Source organism: Eptesicus fuscus, chromosome 22 (genome assembly GCF_027574615.1).
Source record: "Eptesicus fuscus isolate TK198812 chromosome 22, DD_ASM_mEF_20220401, whole genome shotgun sequence".
NCBI lineage: Eukaryota > Metazoa > Chordata > Mammalia > Chiroptera > Vespertilionidae > Eptesicus > Eptesicus fuscus.
The window spans coordinates 3,612,408-3,631,337 of NC_072494.1; the positions used below are offsets into that span (position 1 = coordinate 3,612,408).

Here is an 18,930-nt window from a genome sequence, read left to right on the forward strand (position 1 = left end):
ATTATCTCCCTTGTGCTGCAGACATGTTGGTCATTAAGTGATAACAACACCCATACAACTTCCAAATAATTAACATCCCTTTCACGGTTCTTACATCAGCTCCGTTGGGACCTTGGGGACCTCTTGGGCCAGGAGGACCAGGTGGACCCTGTAAGAAACGGACATTGAGGTTTGTGAGGGCCACACTGAAGTGCACTTAGGAAACTAAAAGGTCTCAGCCTGCAAAGTCAGTCCGTGGGGCACCTCCGGCTTATAAGACGTTCTTGATGGACACGACGCCACATTAGCAAATGCTTCTTTATACAGAGCTATGGGGAAATTAAAGCTGCAGGGAACACATTTGAAAAAGGCGCCTGGCCAGTGTGGCTCAGTGGATGGAGCATTGTCCCATGCACCACAAGGTCACAGGTTCGATTACCAGTCAGGGCACATGCACAAGTTTTGGTCTCGATTCCCAGGAGGGGGTCATGCAGGAGGCAGCCGATCCATGTTTCTCTCTCATCGATGTTTCTATCACTCTTTCCCTCCCCCTTCCTCTCTCTCTAAAAATCAATAAAGACATATTTTTAAAAAAATTAAAAAGTCTATTGCTACCATCTGGTATAATTAATTCATAATACAACTAGAAATAGTTTATGCCCGAATGCTAGTGTGGAAAAGGAACAAAGTTGAAACAAGAAATGGCGCTTGAGTAGCTTTCGAATTCTCAATTCTATAGAGTATTTTAAAACTTGTATACGTGTTCCATGGTTAGAACTGAAATACGATGAGCTGCCTCATTGTCTTTCCAAAACGATGGTTCTCTCTCCTTGTGATGCATTAAAATGAACTTGGCCGCTTTTAATAAAGTAGGGATGGCCAGAATCCGTACCCTCACACTTGTGATTAGTCTGGAGTGAATACCAGGGCATTGGTATTTTTTTGTAAAGGTCGCAGTTTATTTTAATATCATGGTTGAAAAGCTCGTCTACTCCCAGCGTTGCCGTAGGTCAGGGAGACGGCATTAATATTCAGGGAGCCTGGCGGGCACGTCCAGAGGATGCCCGCTGGGCGCCCGATGGGGCTTGGAGTCTTAATCAGTTACTGAATCAGCACCTTTATGTGCCCTGTTTTTAACTTTATTGTGAGGACAAAAAACCATTTCTTATTGGAAGAAAATAAAATCTACCGCTCAAGTGTGAAACTATCAAACATCTATTCATTATATTTCATTATTAATGTCCATGATCTTACCTAATTGTTTCCTTACCCAATACAGTGCTTACTAAACACACGTATGTGTTCCACCTTTTCAGTTGAACCATGAGAGCAGAAAGCCAGAATTAATCAATGGAAATTATGCCATCGTGTTCTAATTAATTGAGAAGTCCTTATTAAATGAAGACTTTCAAAATACAATTAATTTTAATACTGTGCTAACATTTGCTAATTATTCAAATCCTGGGAGACCCCCATCTATTCTTTATTTACGCCACATGGAAGCTCAGAGCTAATATTCATAAATAACTGAAGTGTGGCAGTTTATCTCCACCTGGGGAATATACACACACAGAAATGAAAAATATACCACCCAGTGAGAGCCCCAGGTGTGTTCACCATTACCCCAAAGCGAGAAAGAAAAAACAGAGGTTCAACATGATGAGAGGAGAGAGACGCAATGGTCACAGACACAGGTTGGGTAGAGGAAAGAGAAAGCATCCATTTGAAAAGCCATAGCCTTTGTTCACATTAATAACCCTTCAGGACATATCAGTAACATGGAAACCCATCAGATCTATCCGATACTTAAAAATCCAAACGTACCATGGGGCCGACATCTCCATTTTCACCTTTTTCACCAGGCGGGCCTGGCAGACCCTAGGAAAATGGAACAGAAAAGCCATAAAAGTCACTCATTTACTGAAAAAGAAACACCTGGCCCATTTCTGACATACAACCAAAAATTAAAGTTAAGTTAGAACTTTAACATGAAAATTAAGATTCAGAAACTATCATCTCAAAATACTTATCATATAAGAATTGACTACACGTGGTAAGATCTTATATCTACACTTACACATAACACGTAGGCTTTGTATAATATCACACTGTTTGAGTTTAGTTACCGGAACTCACAGAGCAGGTTGCACTGCGATGTCACCTGGCTATGTCCTCATGGGAAGTTACTGTACTTTACCTTGAACTTTCTCCCTAGTTCCCCCATGCAGAATTGTTTATTTTTCCTCTTTCACGTCACAACACGTTGTACACACTCGGATTGTATACAGCACTTAAAAACACAAATTCGCCACTTGCTCGTGTACTTACAATCATGAGCTCTTAGGTGTCAGTTTTAAAAGTGGTAATAGTTTCCAATCTAGTATAATTATGGAGTGTTTTCATTTTTAATGTTATTTGTATATATCTTATACACTCTATACATATTTTACTTTTAAAGCTGATACAATAGCATCACAGGTGTAATCTACTTAAGAAATAAAAAGACACATGATGCAAAGCTTTAAACTCACGCTGGTACTTTAGGAAAGTATTTACATGGCACTGCACTACAGTAGCAGCAAATTACTAGACCCCGACCCACAGTAATAACTGCCTTCTACGCATTACCCCCTAAATGTGCACATGCGGAGTAGCTGAAACACGGCTTCCACTGTCAGGCTGACCCTCCATGCACAGGTGAGGGTCTTTGATGTTTTTATTCTGCTTTACTTATCCTATTCCTTTTCATTTTTTATGCTGGGAATACCCCATTATGTGGTTTTGATGATCTACTGCTCCCATGTGTCTCAGTTTGGAGAGAGGGCGCTGTACCAAGTATATATATAAACTTTTAAAACACTGAGTATACGTTCATTTTTATGAGGAAAACTTAAGTGCTGATTTATACTGGACAACATAACCAGGAATTCATTTCTTTTTTTGTCGCATGTCAGATAGATGTCTAGGGAAGTAGCCTGCTACATGTAATTCCCACACAGTCACCATCATCTAATGTGGGTTCCAGAATTGCCAGAGAAGCTCCCGGGGGGAAATAGCCAGGTAGAGTGGCAGATCTGAGTCTGCCTGAAAATTACCTGGGAGAGATTGCTAACACCTTAGACTCCAAGAGCCACAATAGCAGAGATGCTAATTCATCGATGGAGCTCACAAACATAAATTCTTACACATGCCAGTAGACATGAACACAGATGAAATAAATATTTCATTATTAAGTCGGCTGTTTTTTTTTTAAAGTAATATGCATTGCAACTTAGGCATAATTCAGTTCTTACCAACACCATGTACATTCCCTATATTTTATCCAGGTTTCCACCTCCTTTCCTAGAGAGTGCATCTACTTTGGGGTCCCCAAATTAAATGAGATAGAAGTGCTAGTGGATCGTTTTATTTTCAGAACAAGCCCAGCTCTGCATTGCATCGTTTCTTTATGCGTATGGTCATCCCTAAAATTTACTCAATAGGAACCTTCCAATAGAAAAAAAATTGAAAAATTTCTTTCTTTCTGATGAAGTCTGATTATAGTTTGAGTTTATTAAGATGAATGGTCCTGTTATTAAAACTAATTGAGACATAACGGGTCAGGTTCTCTTGTTGCAGAGCTCAACCTCCCAAATGACACCGGTGAATCGGTTTCCGCGCGTTCTAAGCTTTTCCTGGGAGTAATTGACACAGGAAGAGACTCTGTTTTAAGGTCTGTCCATTTCAAATCATTTGCCACTAAAGTGATGAAATGAAAAAGTCAATTTAGGCCAAAAACGTTCACTCTATGTCTCCTTCATTGGCAGACAAAGAGTAAACTTCAAACTGAAAAATCAAGTCATTTAACCATAGCATTATATCATTATTATTTAGGTCTATTATAATTGGTAATATCTATGCTGCCATGAAGACTCTATTAAAGGACGTAGATCAATTATGAAAATGTTAATCATATTAACATCTTTTCAGATTCCTGATTTAAAGAGGTAGCCATGGCAAAATATAATTAATTTCTTAGTGTATTGATTTCTTGAGTCGCCTTATCAAACAGCACATTTATTAAGTTGTGGAAATGAAGGTAATTTTTTATTTAATATGTTATAAATATACGCTACAAGGCATCTTCTTTAGTCATGAGAACCAAATTCCTGAATGACACCCTTATAGAATTCAGAGCAATCTCTTAAATGAGAAAGCAGAAAGAGAATGGTACCATAGCCATTGGCCATCTAATTTTTAATGTCTTGTTGTTTTCAACTATGTGAGTTTTTCACACGTTGATGTGTAGTACTCATGACTGCTTATTTATTATTGTCTAATAAGTGTAAAATACTTAAACAGTAATATGAAAATAAAATCTTTGCATTTTCCAAGTTTAAAAGGATTTATCTTGGCATTAAAATAAAAGTGGAAAATGATGGTATCATGTTCACTGGTAGACATTCAATGAGTTTTATAACAATAATAATTATATAGTTTACGATGTAATTTGTATAATTATATATGTAGGCTATTTAATATTGAAAACCAATACTCTGGGACTTTACTTGTGAAAATAAAAAAATGAAATTTATATAAATTACACTTCTATTTACTTTTCTATAGCCTCACAAATGTTTAAGTGCAGTGATAGATGATTTAACTTGAACATTTCTAAAATTTCTAATGTGGCATAACTAACATCAAAATGGTACTTGAGTGTTGCTTAAAACAACATTTTGTAATCTTCTAGAGCAGCGGTCACCAACTGGTGGTCCATGGGCCATTGGTGGTCCATGAGTTACGAAAGGTTGGCGACCGCTGTTCTAGAGCATCCCTAGGCAGGTGTAGAATAAGCAAGTGGAAAAGGAGAGCTCGCTGTTACGTTTGAAGCCGTGAGCACCCAGAGGCGGTAACCAACAGGACAGACGTCAGTCCGCACGCTTCCCCTAGGGGTCCTGCTGACGCACCGTCTGAAAACTCCTCAGCCGCATGTTTACAGAAACACACTTCCTCTCCTGAACGTGCTCGATAAGACGCACATCACAACTTTAAATGTGATTTTTCAATGATCCATTCACTGTGGTATTGCTTATGTTACCCATTCCTCTAACATTTGCTGTTGGTATTTTCTGTTGGTGGTTGTGATTGGCAGTTGCTATTGCTCGGAATGCTTTTAATTTTGCTAGCCATCTGAAATACCAATTTTCCTGCTATGACATGTACAAAAACAAAACAAAATGAAAAAACCCTTCTAACAATTTCCTGCTGACTATCAGACTTAAACAAGATTCATTTTTCAAACACAAGAATAAGGAAAGCAGATGGAGTATCTAAGATGGGCTGAACAAATACCCAAAACAGAAACTGGGGCTGATACAGCTCCAGAAAAAGGAATATTAATAGGTAAAAAGAAGTTGAAGTTCAGATACACGTAGAAGAAAAACCGCCCTTGGGGTTAGCCATGTACCAACGTTCTGCTTTGTTTCACATCCTGCAGAAAACCTGGTGCGAAGTAGGTGGAATGACGGAGGACACAGGCAGAGAGCAACGTACCTGCAGACCGATGGGACCGGGGGGTCCCGGGAAACCTCTTGCTCCCTCATCCCCTTTCTGTCCAAACATCCCCTGCTGACCTCTGGGCCCTGGCTCCCCGTCACCTCCCTGGCGGAGAACAAGGAACATCATCACCAAGTGGGAAGACCGTGATGGGATACAAGTCATCATAAAAGTAGAAGCGCTTCTAGTTGAATCCAAACTGGTCTAGACAGGCGTGAACGAGTAGCAAGTGGATTAAACTTCCACTCTCTGCTGCCGATATCCCATTGTTTGTTTTGTTCATATTCTTTGTTTCTGAGGTTTGGCTGATTTTAATTTGCTTGCGTATGCCAAGTGAAGTAAAAGTTTTGTAATAAGGGAAAACGACGCTCAGCATTGACTACAATGTCCTTCCCAACTGGTTAGGGACTCTGTGGGATGAAGTCACAATGGCTTTTGTTTATAAAGATCAGCTTGGCTAGCTGTTAGATCTTTTACATTTCAGTCCATAGGAAGCATACGACCAATATCAAATAGTCTGGTTATGCAGCAGTTCATGAATTTAATCGGGGGCTGTAAGGACTTAGTTGGCTGGGCAAGGGGGGATACTTACAGCAATTCCAGGGGCGCCGACGGGACCCTGAAGACCTGGGGGGCCAGGAGGACCCTAGGGGGAGAGAAGAATCAAAAATTCTGACACTGAGGCCAGAAGAGTCTCAGAAGTATAGGGCGGGCGGGGCGTTCTCTACACTTGGTGATAAAAAATAAAGTCTTTTCAATGTAGCGCAGTCAACCATTATTGACTTTAGTCCTTGAGACTCCAGGTGTGTAGCTGCAATCCATTCTACATCAGCAGGTATGAAAGCCACTCACACCTGTGATGCTGCAGATATTTAGAAGTGGGTTTCTGTGCTAACATAAATAGCGGGGAAGTTTCATGTCTGAAAATTTTCAGAATACCTGGTCTCTTGAATGAGGGCTGTATGAGTCAGAAGGAGCACATGAAAAGTTCACCTAGGTGCTGACATTCTAAGTGAATACTAGGAGGTGAGGGACCCTCTACAGGGAGAATGTAGTGGTGTCTGGAAGTCAGACTTTGCTCCATATGTAAACATGTGGGACTGAGCGTTGTTTACTAAGTATCTCAGCACTCCTTATTGTGGGTAATAGACTTGAGTAGGCTTATTAGTCTTACATGCATACGTGTTTCCTGCTACCTTACTTCTTATATGTAAATACTGATAAGGCCTTATAAACCATCCAGGCATGAGACAGTCATGAGATTAGAAAGCTCCTTAGCACAGCCGCTGGGAGCTGGGAAAAGTGCTTAAAGCAAAGTTCCTGGCAACCCGAAACCCTTTCAGGTGTGAACGAGGTCAAATTCTTTTCATCACAAGGAAGACTTTACTTGTTTCTAACCCTCATGAAAATCTGAGCTAACGATGGCAGGTGAAATTGCTGGCTGGGATTATTGCCTAGATCTGAAAATACACCGAGGATGAGGCTGGCTGCGGCCTTGTCCTCTATGGCCTTTAGTAAGTTGAGGTATGTTCCCTCTATTCCCACTTTGCTGAGACTTTGTATCATAAACGGGTGCTGGATTTTATCAAATGTCGTGTGTGTGTCTACTGATATGACCATGTGGTTTTTATCCTTCATTTTGTTTGTGTGGTGTATCACGCTTATTGTTTTACGGACATTGCACCAACCTTGCATGCCCAGAATAAGTCCCACTTGGTCATGGCGTATGTTCTTTTTAATGTATGGCTGGATTTGGCTTGCTAATATTTTGTTGAGGGTTTAGGCATCTATGTTCATCAGGGATACTGGCCTATAATTTTCTTTTTGTCGTGTCTTTATCTGGCTTTGGAATTAGGATAACGCTGGCCTCGTAAAGTGAGCTTGGGAGTCTTCCCTCCTCTTGATTTTTGGAATACTTTGAGAAGGATAGTGGAAAGGGGTTTTATTAGAATTGACTGAATTCAAAGTAATATTGGATATAAACTGTAACTGAAAAATAAAATTTAAATAAAAAATAGAATTGATTGAATCCCAAATGCTATAGTGTTGATAGGATTATCTTCTGACATGTAAATAAGCAGCACTGATTCTCTATCATGGTTATAGCAGAAGGAGTTAAGTGAATAATGCCCCCTTACCACAAAGCAGGAAACTCACATTTTCTCCTTTGTCACCCTTGCTGCCTTTTTGTCCGGGTTCGCCGATTTCACCCTGTATCGGAAAATTCGAGGTAAAGTTTATCTGTAGTATGCCATACCAATGCATCATCATCATCACCATCATCTCCCTATTAAGTCTGACGTTTACGTAATTGCAGGCTAGCCCTTCATGTCCCTGTTTAAATTGTAAAAGGCAGGTTCCCTCTGCTTCTCACTTTCTGGTATTGACTAAAACACAGACTAAAGTCAACTCAACCTAGAGGAATATTGCAACAGGATTTTTAATTTATAAAATGCATTTTGTCTGAAAAATTACCATGATTGTCTGATAACAGAAGTACATTGATTTATTAAAAAACGTATAATTACACGGTAATGATTTTTCTCCTACTTTCCAAAATGCTAAAATGTTGCACATTATCATAGTATTGGTTCACCATTGTTGCTATAGTGCCTCACAATAACATTAGGTAATATATAAACTCAGACACAACATCACAGCTATACGTCCAGAATGAAGAGCTTAGAACCTTTTACGTTAGGAAGAGAGAGAGGTGCCTGGTTACCAAACATGTTTGCAGCCCATTCCCAAGTCCTTACTCTGCGATACCCAAGACGCCAGGGCTGGGTAGACACAAGTAATGGATTACGTTAACTTCACATTCATGCCAGAAGCACATGTATTTACACACAAATAAGCAATTTGGGCGCCTGCTATTTTTTTCTCCTTCTCTTTATTCTTGTACCTGTTCCCTGTCCTTGTTTCTATCCCACATTTCATGGGAAGCTTACTAATCCCCAATCTCGGAAATAAATCTTCGGAGCCCATGCGAGATGCATGAAACTTTAGGGAAGATCCCTTCGGATCTGGGGTCTGATCTTAGGTTACCGAGTAGGGCTCCTGAGGGAGAGTCACTGTCACAGGACACACGGAGGGACGAAGAAAGGGCACCAACCTTGTCTCCGTCTTCCCCGGGGGAGCCGGCGGGCCCAGCCGGCCCCGGGAGCCCCACGGGGCCCTGCACTCCGTCCCTGCCTGCAGGGCCTTGGGGACCCTTCTCGCCCTGTAATTGAAAAGCCAACAGACCGTCACTTTGTTGTAAGAAACATACCCGCTCGCTAGTTGCTGCAATTTTAAGGAGCAGCGCTAACAGTCACACTCCAGCTGCCATATTTGCAAAGCAAGTGCCTAATGTTCTCAAGAAAAACCCATTTTGTCAAGGAGGACACCGGACACCCACCCCTTCCTTCCCAGCCCGGAGTGCTCTCCTCGGTAACGAGGTATGGATCGAGGGCGATGGTCCACAGGTCTGATCGATTCGTCTTACAATTTTTATTTCGAACACACATTTTCTAATCAAGTGTCGCATATCCGTAAATCAGATGCTTGATGTTAGCAAAAACTCACTGAGCCTTTCTTCTTGGACGGCGATGCCAGACACTGCTGTTAGGGCTCAAAATCCATGGAAACGCATTTGCTCACTGCCCACCTTGGCAATAGCTTTGTGACCTTCCTTATATTTTTAATAAATGGTGCATGCATATTCTACGAAGTGATTTAGAACTACAGTTTCATCTGATCCCCACAAAATATTGTGGCCATCTTCTTTTCTGTCCAAGGGGGCATGCCCTCCTTTTAACATTCCACATGTTTCTGAAAGGCAATAGTTTACAAAACACAATCATTTTAATTTGGAAGCCTTTGAGTAACATCAGAAACATGAGAGAAAATGCTTGGACAATGAACTCAACTAGCTTAATCTAAAACTAAGTTTTCGTGACAAAAAAAAGTATTTTTAAAATTATAGGCTTAAACTAGATTACATATTTTAAGACTGACATGTATACAAAAGTATTAAACTCATATTTTTGCGTATGATGTCTGATTTTCATCTACAGTTACTGAATGAGTTTGTGTTTTCATCTTGGAGGATGAGAGAAAGCTTTTATTTTTTAGAAAATTAGTATGGTTCCATCAAAAGCAGGAACAAAAAGAGGGAAGAGATCTTGACACAGCAACATAAACCTAGTGAACAAAATATAGATTATCACAAGTATAAAAATTTAAAAATCTAATAAATGTAAGATGAAGTAACTGGCCAGATGTTTCCCATCTCATTCACTGTAGCCCCCAACTCAAATCGCATGAGAAGAGCCGCCACTTTCTATTAGTTTCACTTGGATGAAAATGATTGGAAAGAAAGTTGTACTGCCCCCGCTGGTGTGGCTCAGTGGATAGAGCGTCAGCCTGAGCACTTAAGGGTTCCAGGTTTGGTTCTGGTCAAGGGCACATGCCCGGGTTGCGGGCTCATTTCCCCAATTGGGGCGTGCAGGAGGCAGGCAATCAATGATTCTCTCTCATCACTGATGGTTTTTTTCTCTCTCTCCCTTTCTCTTTAAAATCAATAAAAATATATATTTTAAAAAATAAAGTTGTATTACAAGAAGAGAGAAAAGTGCACACCTTTCTAAAATATAGCGGCAAGATATAGTTTTAATCAAAACTCCAGTTTTATTTTTTTCTTAAAGGAGCCAAATCAGAAACCTTTTACATTAATAATATCCAATTCCCTCACAGAATCAGGGTTTCACAAAGTGTGGAAAGATATCAGCTCATTTCATTGAGTGTGAAATATTCTCCCTTATAAAAATAAAGAAGTGTATTTCTATGCCGGGCACAGATGCAGAGAGAACGCAGTGGCGTGTGAAGAGCTAATATCCCTGAATAAGAAGTAATAACTTTTGCAGGGCGGCAGGGTAATATGTTTTTCTCCTTGAAATTACTTACAGGAGCACCTTTCTCTCCGGCCGGCCCGGGGGGACCCTGGGGTCCTGGACGCCCTGGCAATCCGATGGGGCCCGCGGTGCCTGCCGACCCCCGCTCCCCGGGGGAGCCCTGGACACGGGAGAAAAGGCACGGTTACTAGTGATGGGGAAGGTGATGCAGGCTTAGGAATCAGGTGGCTAGCAGTGGGGTGTGACAGTCCACAGGGCAAAGGTCACTTTTAGACAGTTACAAAATCCCAAACAAGAACAGCTGTGCTCACTAGTTCAAAGATAAGTTCTAGTCCAATACTAGAGTTAGGAAATATTATTGATAAAATAATTTCAAAGGCATATATACTTAATTTTTTGAAAATGTTATATATTTTTTCATTTAAATGTAAAATTATTATGCAATTAGAGATATGCATTAGTCTTTTTATAAAGTCTGTGAACATGATGGCTTTAAAAAATATAGGATCTAAATGTCCTCATGTGAAGTCAATAGAAATTTCCCAGATTTGCAGGAGAAAAAACTCCAGTTGAATGTGTATTTTCCTGAAATGATGTGGTATAAAAATTAAGACAAATATATATTTCCTTAATTGGATACCTGATGACTGGCAAGTACATGAAAATAACTCATGGCTGTTACTTAAGAAAAGAATGCGTTTTAGTTTTATAGTGAAGTATGTTTAATATTTAAAATCAATCAAATATTTTCATGTACATGAGAGAGAGAAAGAATGCTGATTTGAATGAATGACAATGCCCATAGTTGGTAGGTATTATGTAATATTTTTACGGTACAAAGCTGAACTAGTTTAATGACTCCCTTGGAGTATTAATAAGATTAAATTTCAGATTGCCATCTTGCCTGTGAAACCTGCATTAAAATTAACAATGAAAACATATTACTTTTCTGTAGTTAAAACACTGTTCATGATAATGTCACAGCTCATTAATTTCAAAACGGATGAAAACTTTTTCCATGTGTATTTGCTCCCAAAAGTACAGCTGCAATTTCCTTTTCTGTCAGTTATTTCAAACATTCTGTAAGTCTAGATATTTTTAATAACAGCATGCTCTTCAATGATTTCATTATATACATCTATAAATGAAAAGGGAAAAATCTCTAATGATACGTGGCAATTAAGCAAATCATATTAAAAACTTGCAAGTCTCATTAAAATATCCCCAGGCTGACTTTGAACAGAATAAACCTATCAATCTTCTAGTTGTAGCTGAACCACTAAAGAGGCCCAATTTTTTTAAAAAAATGGAAATTTAAACCCAATAATAAAAAGAGAACCCATTTACACATTTCACAAAACACTGTGCGAATCTGAGTCTTGTGCCTGGGAATACAAGATGTATTATGGTGGGTATTAGCCCTTGAACAAACACACTGCAATGCATTTTCTCCCATAAAGTGTAGACATTTATAGTGACGGGAATTACTGCGTTTCTCTATAACTGGCTACAGTAAAAACAGAGGGCTTGATAACTGTCAGATAAATAACTGCATCTGAAACGAACATGTTTGGGTTTAAACGTAGCTTAAATGGATAATGATAACCTCCACAAGGGTAGAATTTTTGCGGGTTTTCTCCTCCTCACCGATCTCCAGCAATTCGAGTAATTGCTGGCACATAGTAGGCCCTCAGTAGTGTGTCCACTGTGTGTATGGCCTTTTCCTTCCCAGCACTGGAACCACTAGCCTCCTCCCATCGTGAGCAAGCCATTCGCTTCTCTCTGACCCCCTCTTCTCGCAGATTACAAAGAGTTTAGACCAGTGAAGCCAGACATTCTGATAACACGTCAAGCAATGCCACAAGTTAGAGCAACATTCTGAATGATTAACTCCAAGTCCTGTACTACCTCAGCCTCTGCCACTGAGCCACACCTCTATCTCCACCCTTCGCTCCTTCCTACTTGGATGTGACAATATCCTGAGCTCTACCCGGGTCCCCCTGCAGAAAACCTGCTTTAGCTTAAAACTATCGCACGTGGCCCATTCGTCTGTGGGTGTAATCCTTCTAAGAACTCGGGCTTCCTTGTTTGAGAAGTGGAAGGCATTGAAGATAAGGTCCTCTGGAATGGGACGTAGGGGAGAAAAACAGAATGAACAGAAACTGGATAGGAAGGTTTATAAACTCCTCGGGAAAAGTGCAGGAGAAGAGATATTAGCACATGGCGAGGAGACGCGAGGCCGCAGGCTCCGGTGGTCCTGAAACAGGAGCTGCGGGAAGGGGAAGGAGAAGAGGAAGGGGAAGGAGAAGGGGGAGGGGGAGGGGATGGACTGCGGGATTGTGCGGCTGGCCATCCAGCCCCCGCAGCTCTGCCCCTCATACCCTTTCCCCACACGGCCTCCCGCTTCTCGCAGGAACAAAGCAAATGTGGTTGTAAAACTCCAGGGCTTGTACGCAACTCGCTGCTCCATTTCTCTGACCCACCTCATTTTCTGAGAAATGATGCTGGTAATAAGGGGGATGCCACATCAGGAAAAAATAAAAGAGGTTATTTAGGGACTGCATTTTCCTTGGTGGTGCTTTATGATAACACAGGTGGCAGAGGCCATCTGAGAATTTGCTCGCACAACACATTTGCGTATGTTGTGCGTTTACAGAAACATAAAGCACGGCCCAGTTTACGCTCAGCACGTGGCGCTGGCCGTCCAGCCAATGCTTTCCGCTGGGCGCGCACGCAGATGCCACTTAGCGGGCGAACCTGAGGCAGAAAGCACGCCCGGGCCTGCTGGGCATCATTACCAGCTCTCGGGTGCAACTGGTGCTTCCGGTGAGCATCCTGTTGGGATCATTTTGTTTGTCGCCCGTGAGAGCATTAAAAACATGTTTCTCACCGGCCAGCATGGCCCAGGGGCTGAGCACCATGGACCTATGAACCAGGAGGTCAAGGTGCCATTCCCGGTCAGGGCACAGGCCCGGGTTGCGGGCTCCATCCCCAGTGTGAGGTGTGCAGGAGGCAGCCAGTCTATGATTCTCATTATTGATGTTTTTCTCTCTCATTATTGATGTTTCTCTCTCATCTCTCTCTCTCCCTCTCCCTTCCTCTCTGAAATCAATAACAATATATTTTAAGAAAAATGTTTCTCAATACACATTTACTCCCAGCCGCCAAACTTCAAGAACACGATGACACCCCAGTTCTGCGCTCAGACAACCTACACAGCGGTGAGCACTTCCAGCTCTGCTTAGACTCAAAAACTCGCTTTTCATCAAATGATCTTTTATTTATGGCTCCAATGCCAACATCATTCCTTTAGGCAAAAATCATTTTTCTCACCTGTCTTCTTTGGTCTGTCTTTTAATATATCACTTATTTATTATTTGTTATTTTACCTATTTTCCTACCTGGCTTCCTCTGAAAGCCATAGCTCTTTGTAGGAAATGCCCATTTAGTAAATCTATATAATGTCAGTGGGTCTTGTCCAGAATTTTAAAATACTGACTGCAATAAAATATAATAGATAATATGAAAGTATATTACATGTACTGTTTCACATAGTGAGTTGTACTCAAAAAGTTGTAAAGCAAAGAGTTATCTCTCTAGTGCAGGGGTCCTCAAACTTTTTAAACAGGGGGCCAGTTCACTGTCCCTCAGACCGTTGGAGGGCCGGACTATAGTTTAAAAAAAACCTATGAACAAATTCCTATGCACACTGCACATATCTTATTTTGAAGTAAAAAAACAAAACGGCAAAAACACCCACATGTGGCCCGCGAGCCGTGGTTTGAGGACGCCTGCTCTAATGTGTCTGTTTTGACTGATTTCTGTAAGCTGAAGCACAAAGATTCTAATTTTCATAATTTATGAAAATACAGTATATACCTGGTAACTGATCGCGAAATTACAAATATTCTCAAGCTAGGATTCTCAAGAGATTTTTCTGGGGGTATTCATATCGAGGGCCCCGCCTAAAGCGATCTCCCATCCTCTAACAGAACCGGTGGTTAATCCAAATCTGGACCTCACTGTCCCCCTGCACACACCCCGCCCCCTGCTGGCCTCCCAGCTAGACCTGGCCGAGGCCAGGAAACCCCCCTGTACAGGATGTCACAGCGACGGGACACAGCCCGCTCTGGGTTTCTGACTGAATGGATTATAAGGAAAGAGAATGGGCGTCCAAGGATTCAACCTGCCCATTTGCTTAAGTAGCTTAATCTCTGATTCATTCAAATTAAGTAACTGTTATAAAGAGCACATGCAGGAATAGTAAAGCCCAGTGAGCTGGAATATGAGCTCCTCTAACTCTCTGCCTTTTGACACAATTGCTCACAGGAGTCGGGAAGAATCAGGAGGACCCGGACAAATGAGACTGAGAGGAGAGAACTGAAGTAGATGTCTCCAGTGAGAGGAGTCTACGCAACGTGCTAGGGTGGATCTTTGTCGTCGAAGGACTATAAACTCAGCCTCCTCATTACCTTCTCTAAGCCTCAGGTCTCTCGCCTTTAAAAAGGGGATGATAGTATCTACCTGGCCAGGTTATAAAGACCATTAAGATAATGACTGTAAAGTTCACAGCATTAATAATTGAAAGAATAAACACTTGCGATATCATTTCATTTTCTATGTCATTTACCCTTCACGTTCTTTATTCACATTCTTTCCCCCAAGAATTCAATTTAATACCTTTTCCTTCATATGAATAACAGCAAAATCTCCATCCCTCTGCACCCCCGTGCGTCTCAATCCTGCACTTACCATTACTTAGTCAATACCCCGAAGGCGACGTTAATAAAACAGACCATGGTGATTGGGATCAAATTGTGATAACTCGTTGATCATGTAAGGAGTTTGGATTCCGCAGGCAGCGTGGGCCCGTGAGATATGTATAAGCAAAGGAAGGGCATAGTTAAGGGTGTGTCTTCACCTAGAAGCAGTGGGAACCACTGGCTGAAAGGGTAAGAAAGCAGAGACAGGAAACGTTGCTTAGACACAATTAAGCAAGGAAACAAAGGAAAGAGACCGGACAAAGGCAATGGTCATAGAAGTTATGAAAGGGGGAAATTAAAGAAACATTTTGAATGTGGAACTGGAGTGGCTTCCACATGTGTAAGGAAGTTGAGAGACAATTTGAGGCAACTGCTAGGTTTTGAGATTGGTGAAATGAAAGGAAGCAAGAGAAGAGGCCACTGAACTGGGCAGTCCGGCTGTTCTTGTTAACCTTTCAGGGTGCAGGTGAGAACCACGGTGAACTGACAGAAAGCCGTATTAGATTGCTTTCCTAGGGGTTGACCAGGTCTCTCAAAAAAGGAATCTGGTATTTACTCATTTGCCAATTATTTGATGCGGTTGCATTAACTACATAAAGCTATCTGGAGAATCTACACATGGATATACACTTTCCGTACTTCTGCGATGTCTAAATAAGCACTGATAACATTCAAGTCTCACCGAGTACGCAGGATCAGACAAATTACGACTGTGCAGGCAAGACGGCGCCTTTCCCTCCCGACAGCACGGAGGGGCAGGCCTGTCAGTCCTCGGAGCTCTCTGTTTCTGCACTCATTAGTGCAAGCAATTAGCAGCAACCCAGCGCTGGCTGGCTTGATTGACACGTGTTTATTTCCTCTCCACACGCTGTGGGATCACAGCGGGAGAATAATGAAAGGAGAGCCGTAATTGGCAGCCGTGGCTGGCACGGTTGTTTATTATAATCATACTTACCACTGGACCTGGGGGGCCCTGGGGACCCTCTCCTCCTTTCAGGCCAGGTGTACCCTGGGAAAAGCAGGGGGGAAACGGAGACAATGAGTCGATGCGAACAGAATATAAATTCGAGGACACGCATGATGGGTAAAATGTGGGTGTTGGGAAGTGTTTTTAGACACAAACATGTATTGCTCTATAGACGATCATCCATGCATACGCTTACATATTTCCCCTTCATTAGTCATCGTCTTTATTTAGTTTAAAAAAAAAAGCAAATGTTTCTAATAAGCAATGCCATGCACGGTGACGGTACCTGAGCTCCAGGGAGACCTCGTTCGCCTGGGAAACCACGGAGACCTGCCGGGCCATCCTTCCCCGAGACGCCTTGAGGACCTGGGTCGCCCTACGGGGTATAACATACATCCGTCATAGGGAGTGGTTTCTACACACGTGTCCACACACAAAACTGTAGCTCCCCTAACCTACTGTAAGTCCAGTCGGACTCTCATTTCACGGGGAGAATACGGTGGGAAAGGCCACATACATTAAAATAAAGCAACCATGACTTATGAAGATTTCATATGTACATAAATGGATGGTTTTATAGTCAGTGGAGCAAACTTCTTATGTCATTGTTCGGCCATGCCTTGAAGGACAGCAAAGTGAGTATTCCAGTGACGTTTCTTTCTGACATTCATTGGAATACTACACCACTATGGACCAGTGATATGGAGCTAGAGTGACAGCAGGTGGCTGTTGTCGGCCAAGAACATCCCTGAGCGTAGGTACCTTTGCGCCTTCTTTTCCTGCAGCGCCAGGAAGGCCTTGCTCACCGGGCGGCCCCGGCGGGCCAGGGTGTCCACGTTCGCCCAGGGGACCAGTCTCGCCAGTGGGCCCCTTAATGGAAAGGCAGAACTCGTTAGATCGCTCTTTCAATTTTCGCAAAGATAACACAAGCCCCGCATAGTGCACTGTTCTCATTCATTTGCATGACGTTTATTGTTCTCATGACCTTCAGGACGCCCTACAGAACACTTCCCATCGAGCGCTGGCCGTGCCGTGTCTGGCGGGAGTCTGAAAGGACGGCGTGTACTCTTAGGATCAGAGTGTCCAAGGGAAATCTATTCAACATGGAAAGAGCTACCCCAGCCAGTTTGGCTCAGTGGATAGAGTGTCGGCCTGCGAACTGAAGGGTTTCAGGTTCGATTCCGGTCAAGGGCACATGCCCAGGTTGCAGGCTTGATCCTCAGTAGGGGGCATGCAGGAGGCAGCCAATCAATGATTCTCTCTCATCATGGATGTTTCTATCTCTTTCTCCTTCTCCCTTCCTCTCTGAAATCAATAAAAAATATAGTTTAAAAAATGGAAAGCGCTGCTCTCTCTGTTCAATACCAGAAACCTTCAGAGTGAGGTCAGCCCGAGTGCTGTAAAAACCAGGTTTCTAACTCTAGTCTGTCCCCTTCTCTCTTTGTGTCTAAGGATTCAAGTAGGAGTGAAAAAGAAAAAAGCCACTGGTACCCCAATGGTAGCCACTCAATGGATCACGGCTGGAAATTGAGCTCAGGTTCCCAGGAACCCAAACCACCAGCGTGGTCCTCCTTGGAATTTCCCCGAGCAGAGCCCTCCCTGTGGTTAATCTACACTCATCTGACAGAGGCTGGCGAGTGGCAGGGGCCCCTCAGGCCATGGGTTTGGGCTGGCCGTTCCTCCCGCCCGAAGGCTGTAACAAATAAGCCGCTGCCTGAAACCACTGCAAATGCCACAGTGAAAAATGCCAGGCCATTCCCGTGTCCCCAGCGCAGCCGCTCTGTGGTGAGAGTTCAATGAGCTCGCAGGTGGATCCAGAGAACGGAGACAAGAACAAGGCGCCGGGAAGGCACGCGACTAAAGATGCACAAACGCCAAGTGCGCAGATGCTGTGCCTGAGGGAGGAGAGTCTGACTGCAGACGCTAATGCCACCTGAAGATGCAACGGATCCTTACCTTTCGGTCTCGGATAAAGAACCAGATGCCCAAGTGTGAGTGTACGTTTTTAGGTTTAAATTCCTTTAGTCACATAGGGTGTCCCCCCCAGAAAAAATGTATACACACACTTCGAATAATTATGAAGGCAGTTTGTGTTTTTTTAATACATTTCATTCTAAAAATCGAGCTATCAGCTGTTAAAGTGTATGTACATTTTTGGGACACCCTGTATATTGCTGTAAGTCCCCAACTTACCATCAATATGCAATCATTTCCCCCGAAGGAAATTTTCCTTCAATATTTGATCAGAACTGAACAGTAAGGAATGGAAAATGGATCCTAATTTAATGGCCATCCCCACTGGGACAAAATGAGCAGTGATTCACACAACTGTGCCAAAAAAAAGGGGTCTGGCGAGGACTGCGATCGATATTGCTCCTTTTAAATCACACCCTTTGTCTTAACATGAAAATGTGATTACATTTGAAACAGGCCACTGGTTTTTCTTTCTCGAAAGTACCAATAAAAATAATCCAATGAAGATGCCTACTCAATACATCACCTGCTAAAATCATTGTTATGAAGACAAAAATCTTAAGAAAAATACAATATATTACAAATGTTCCATTTTTTAGAATAAAATTGGGTCAAAGCCTTATATTTCTAATCCACTTCTAAATGGAATTTATACTCAGAAGATTCAAGTCATTTTGTAACTTGAAATTCCGGGAAAAGGGGATGGCTGACCTCGTTAGCAAGGCATTGTGGGTTTTTAGCAGATGCTGCCATGGTCGGACTTGCACTACGTGAAAGGGAATTTTCTGACTTATTTTTATCATTTTCCCTTCTA

General features: G+C 42.2%; 1 protein-coding gene across 1 annotated transcript in view; it reads right to left on the reverse strand.

Moving 5' to 3' along the window:
- Positions 1–18,930, reverse strand: part of COL11A1 (collagen type XI alpha 1 chain) — a 141,768-nt gene that overhangs the window by 24,370 nt on the left and 98,468 nt on the right. Inside the window, exons 39-48 of the mRNA XM_008147090.3 lie at positions 16,905–17,012; positions 16,429–16,518; positions 16,131–16,184; positions 10,465–10,572; positions 8,633–8,740; positions 7,675–7,728; positions 6,110–6,163; positions 5,515–5,622; positions 1,804–1,857; positions 95–148 (exon numbers count right to left, since the gene is read on the reverse strand). Coding sequence (XP_008145312.2) covers positions 95–148; positions 1,804–1,857; positions 5,515–5,622; positions 6,110–6,163; positions 7,675–7,728; positions 8,633–8,740; positions 10,465–10,572; positions 16,131–16,184; positions 16,429–16,518; positions 16,905–17,012 — 792 coding nt within the window. The remainder of the gene's footprint in view (positions 1–94; positions 149–1,803; positions 1,858–5,514; positions 5,623–6,109; positions 6,164–7,674; positions 7,729–8,632; positions 8,741–10,464; positions 10,573–16,130; positions 16,185–16,428; positions 16,519–16,904; positions 17,013–18,930) is intronic.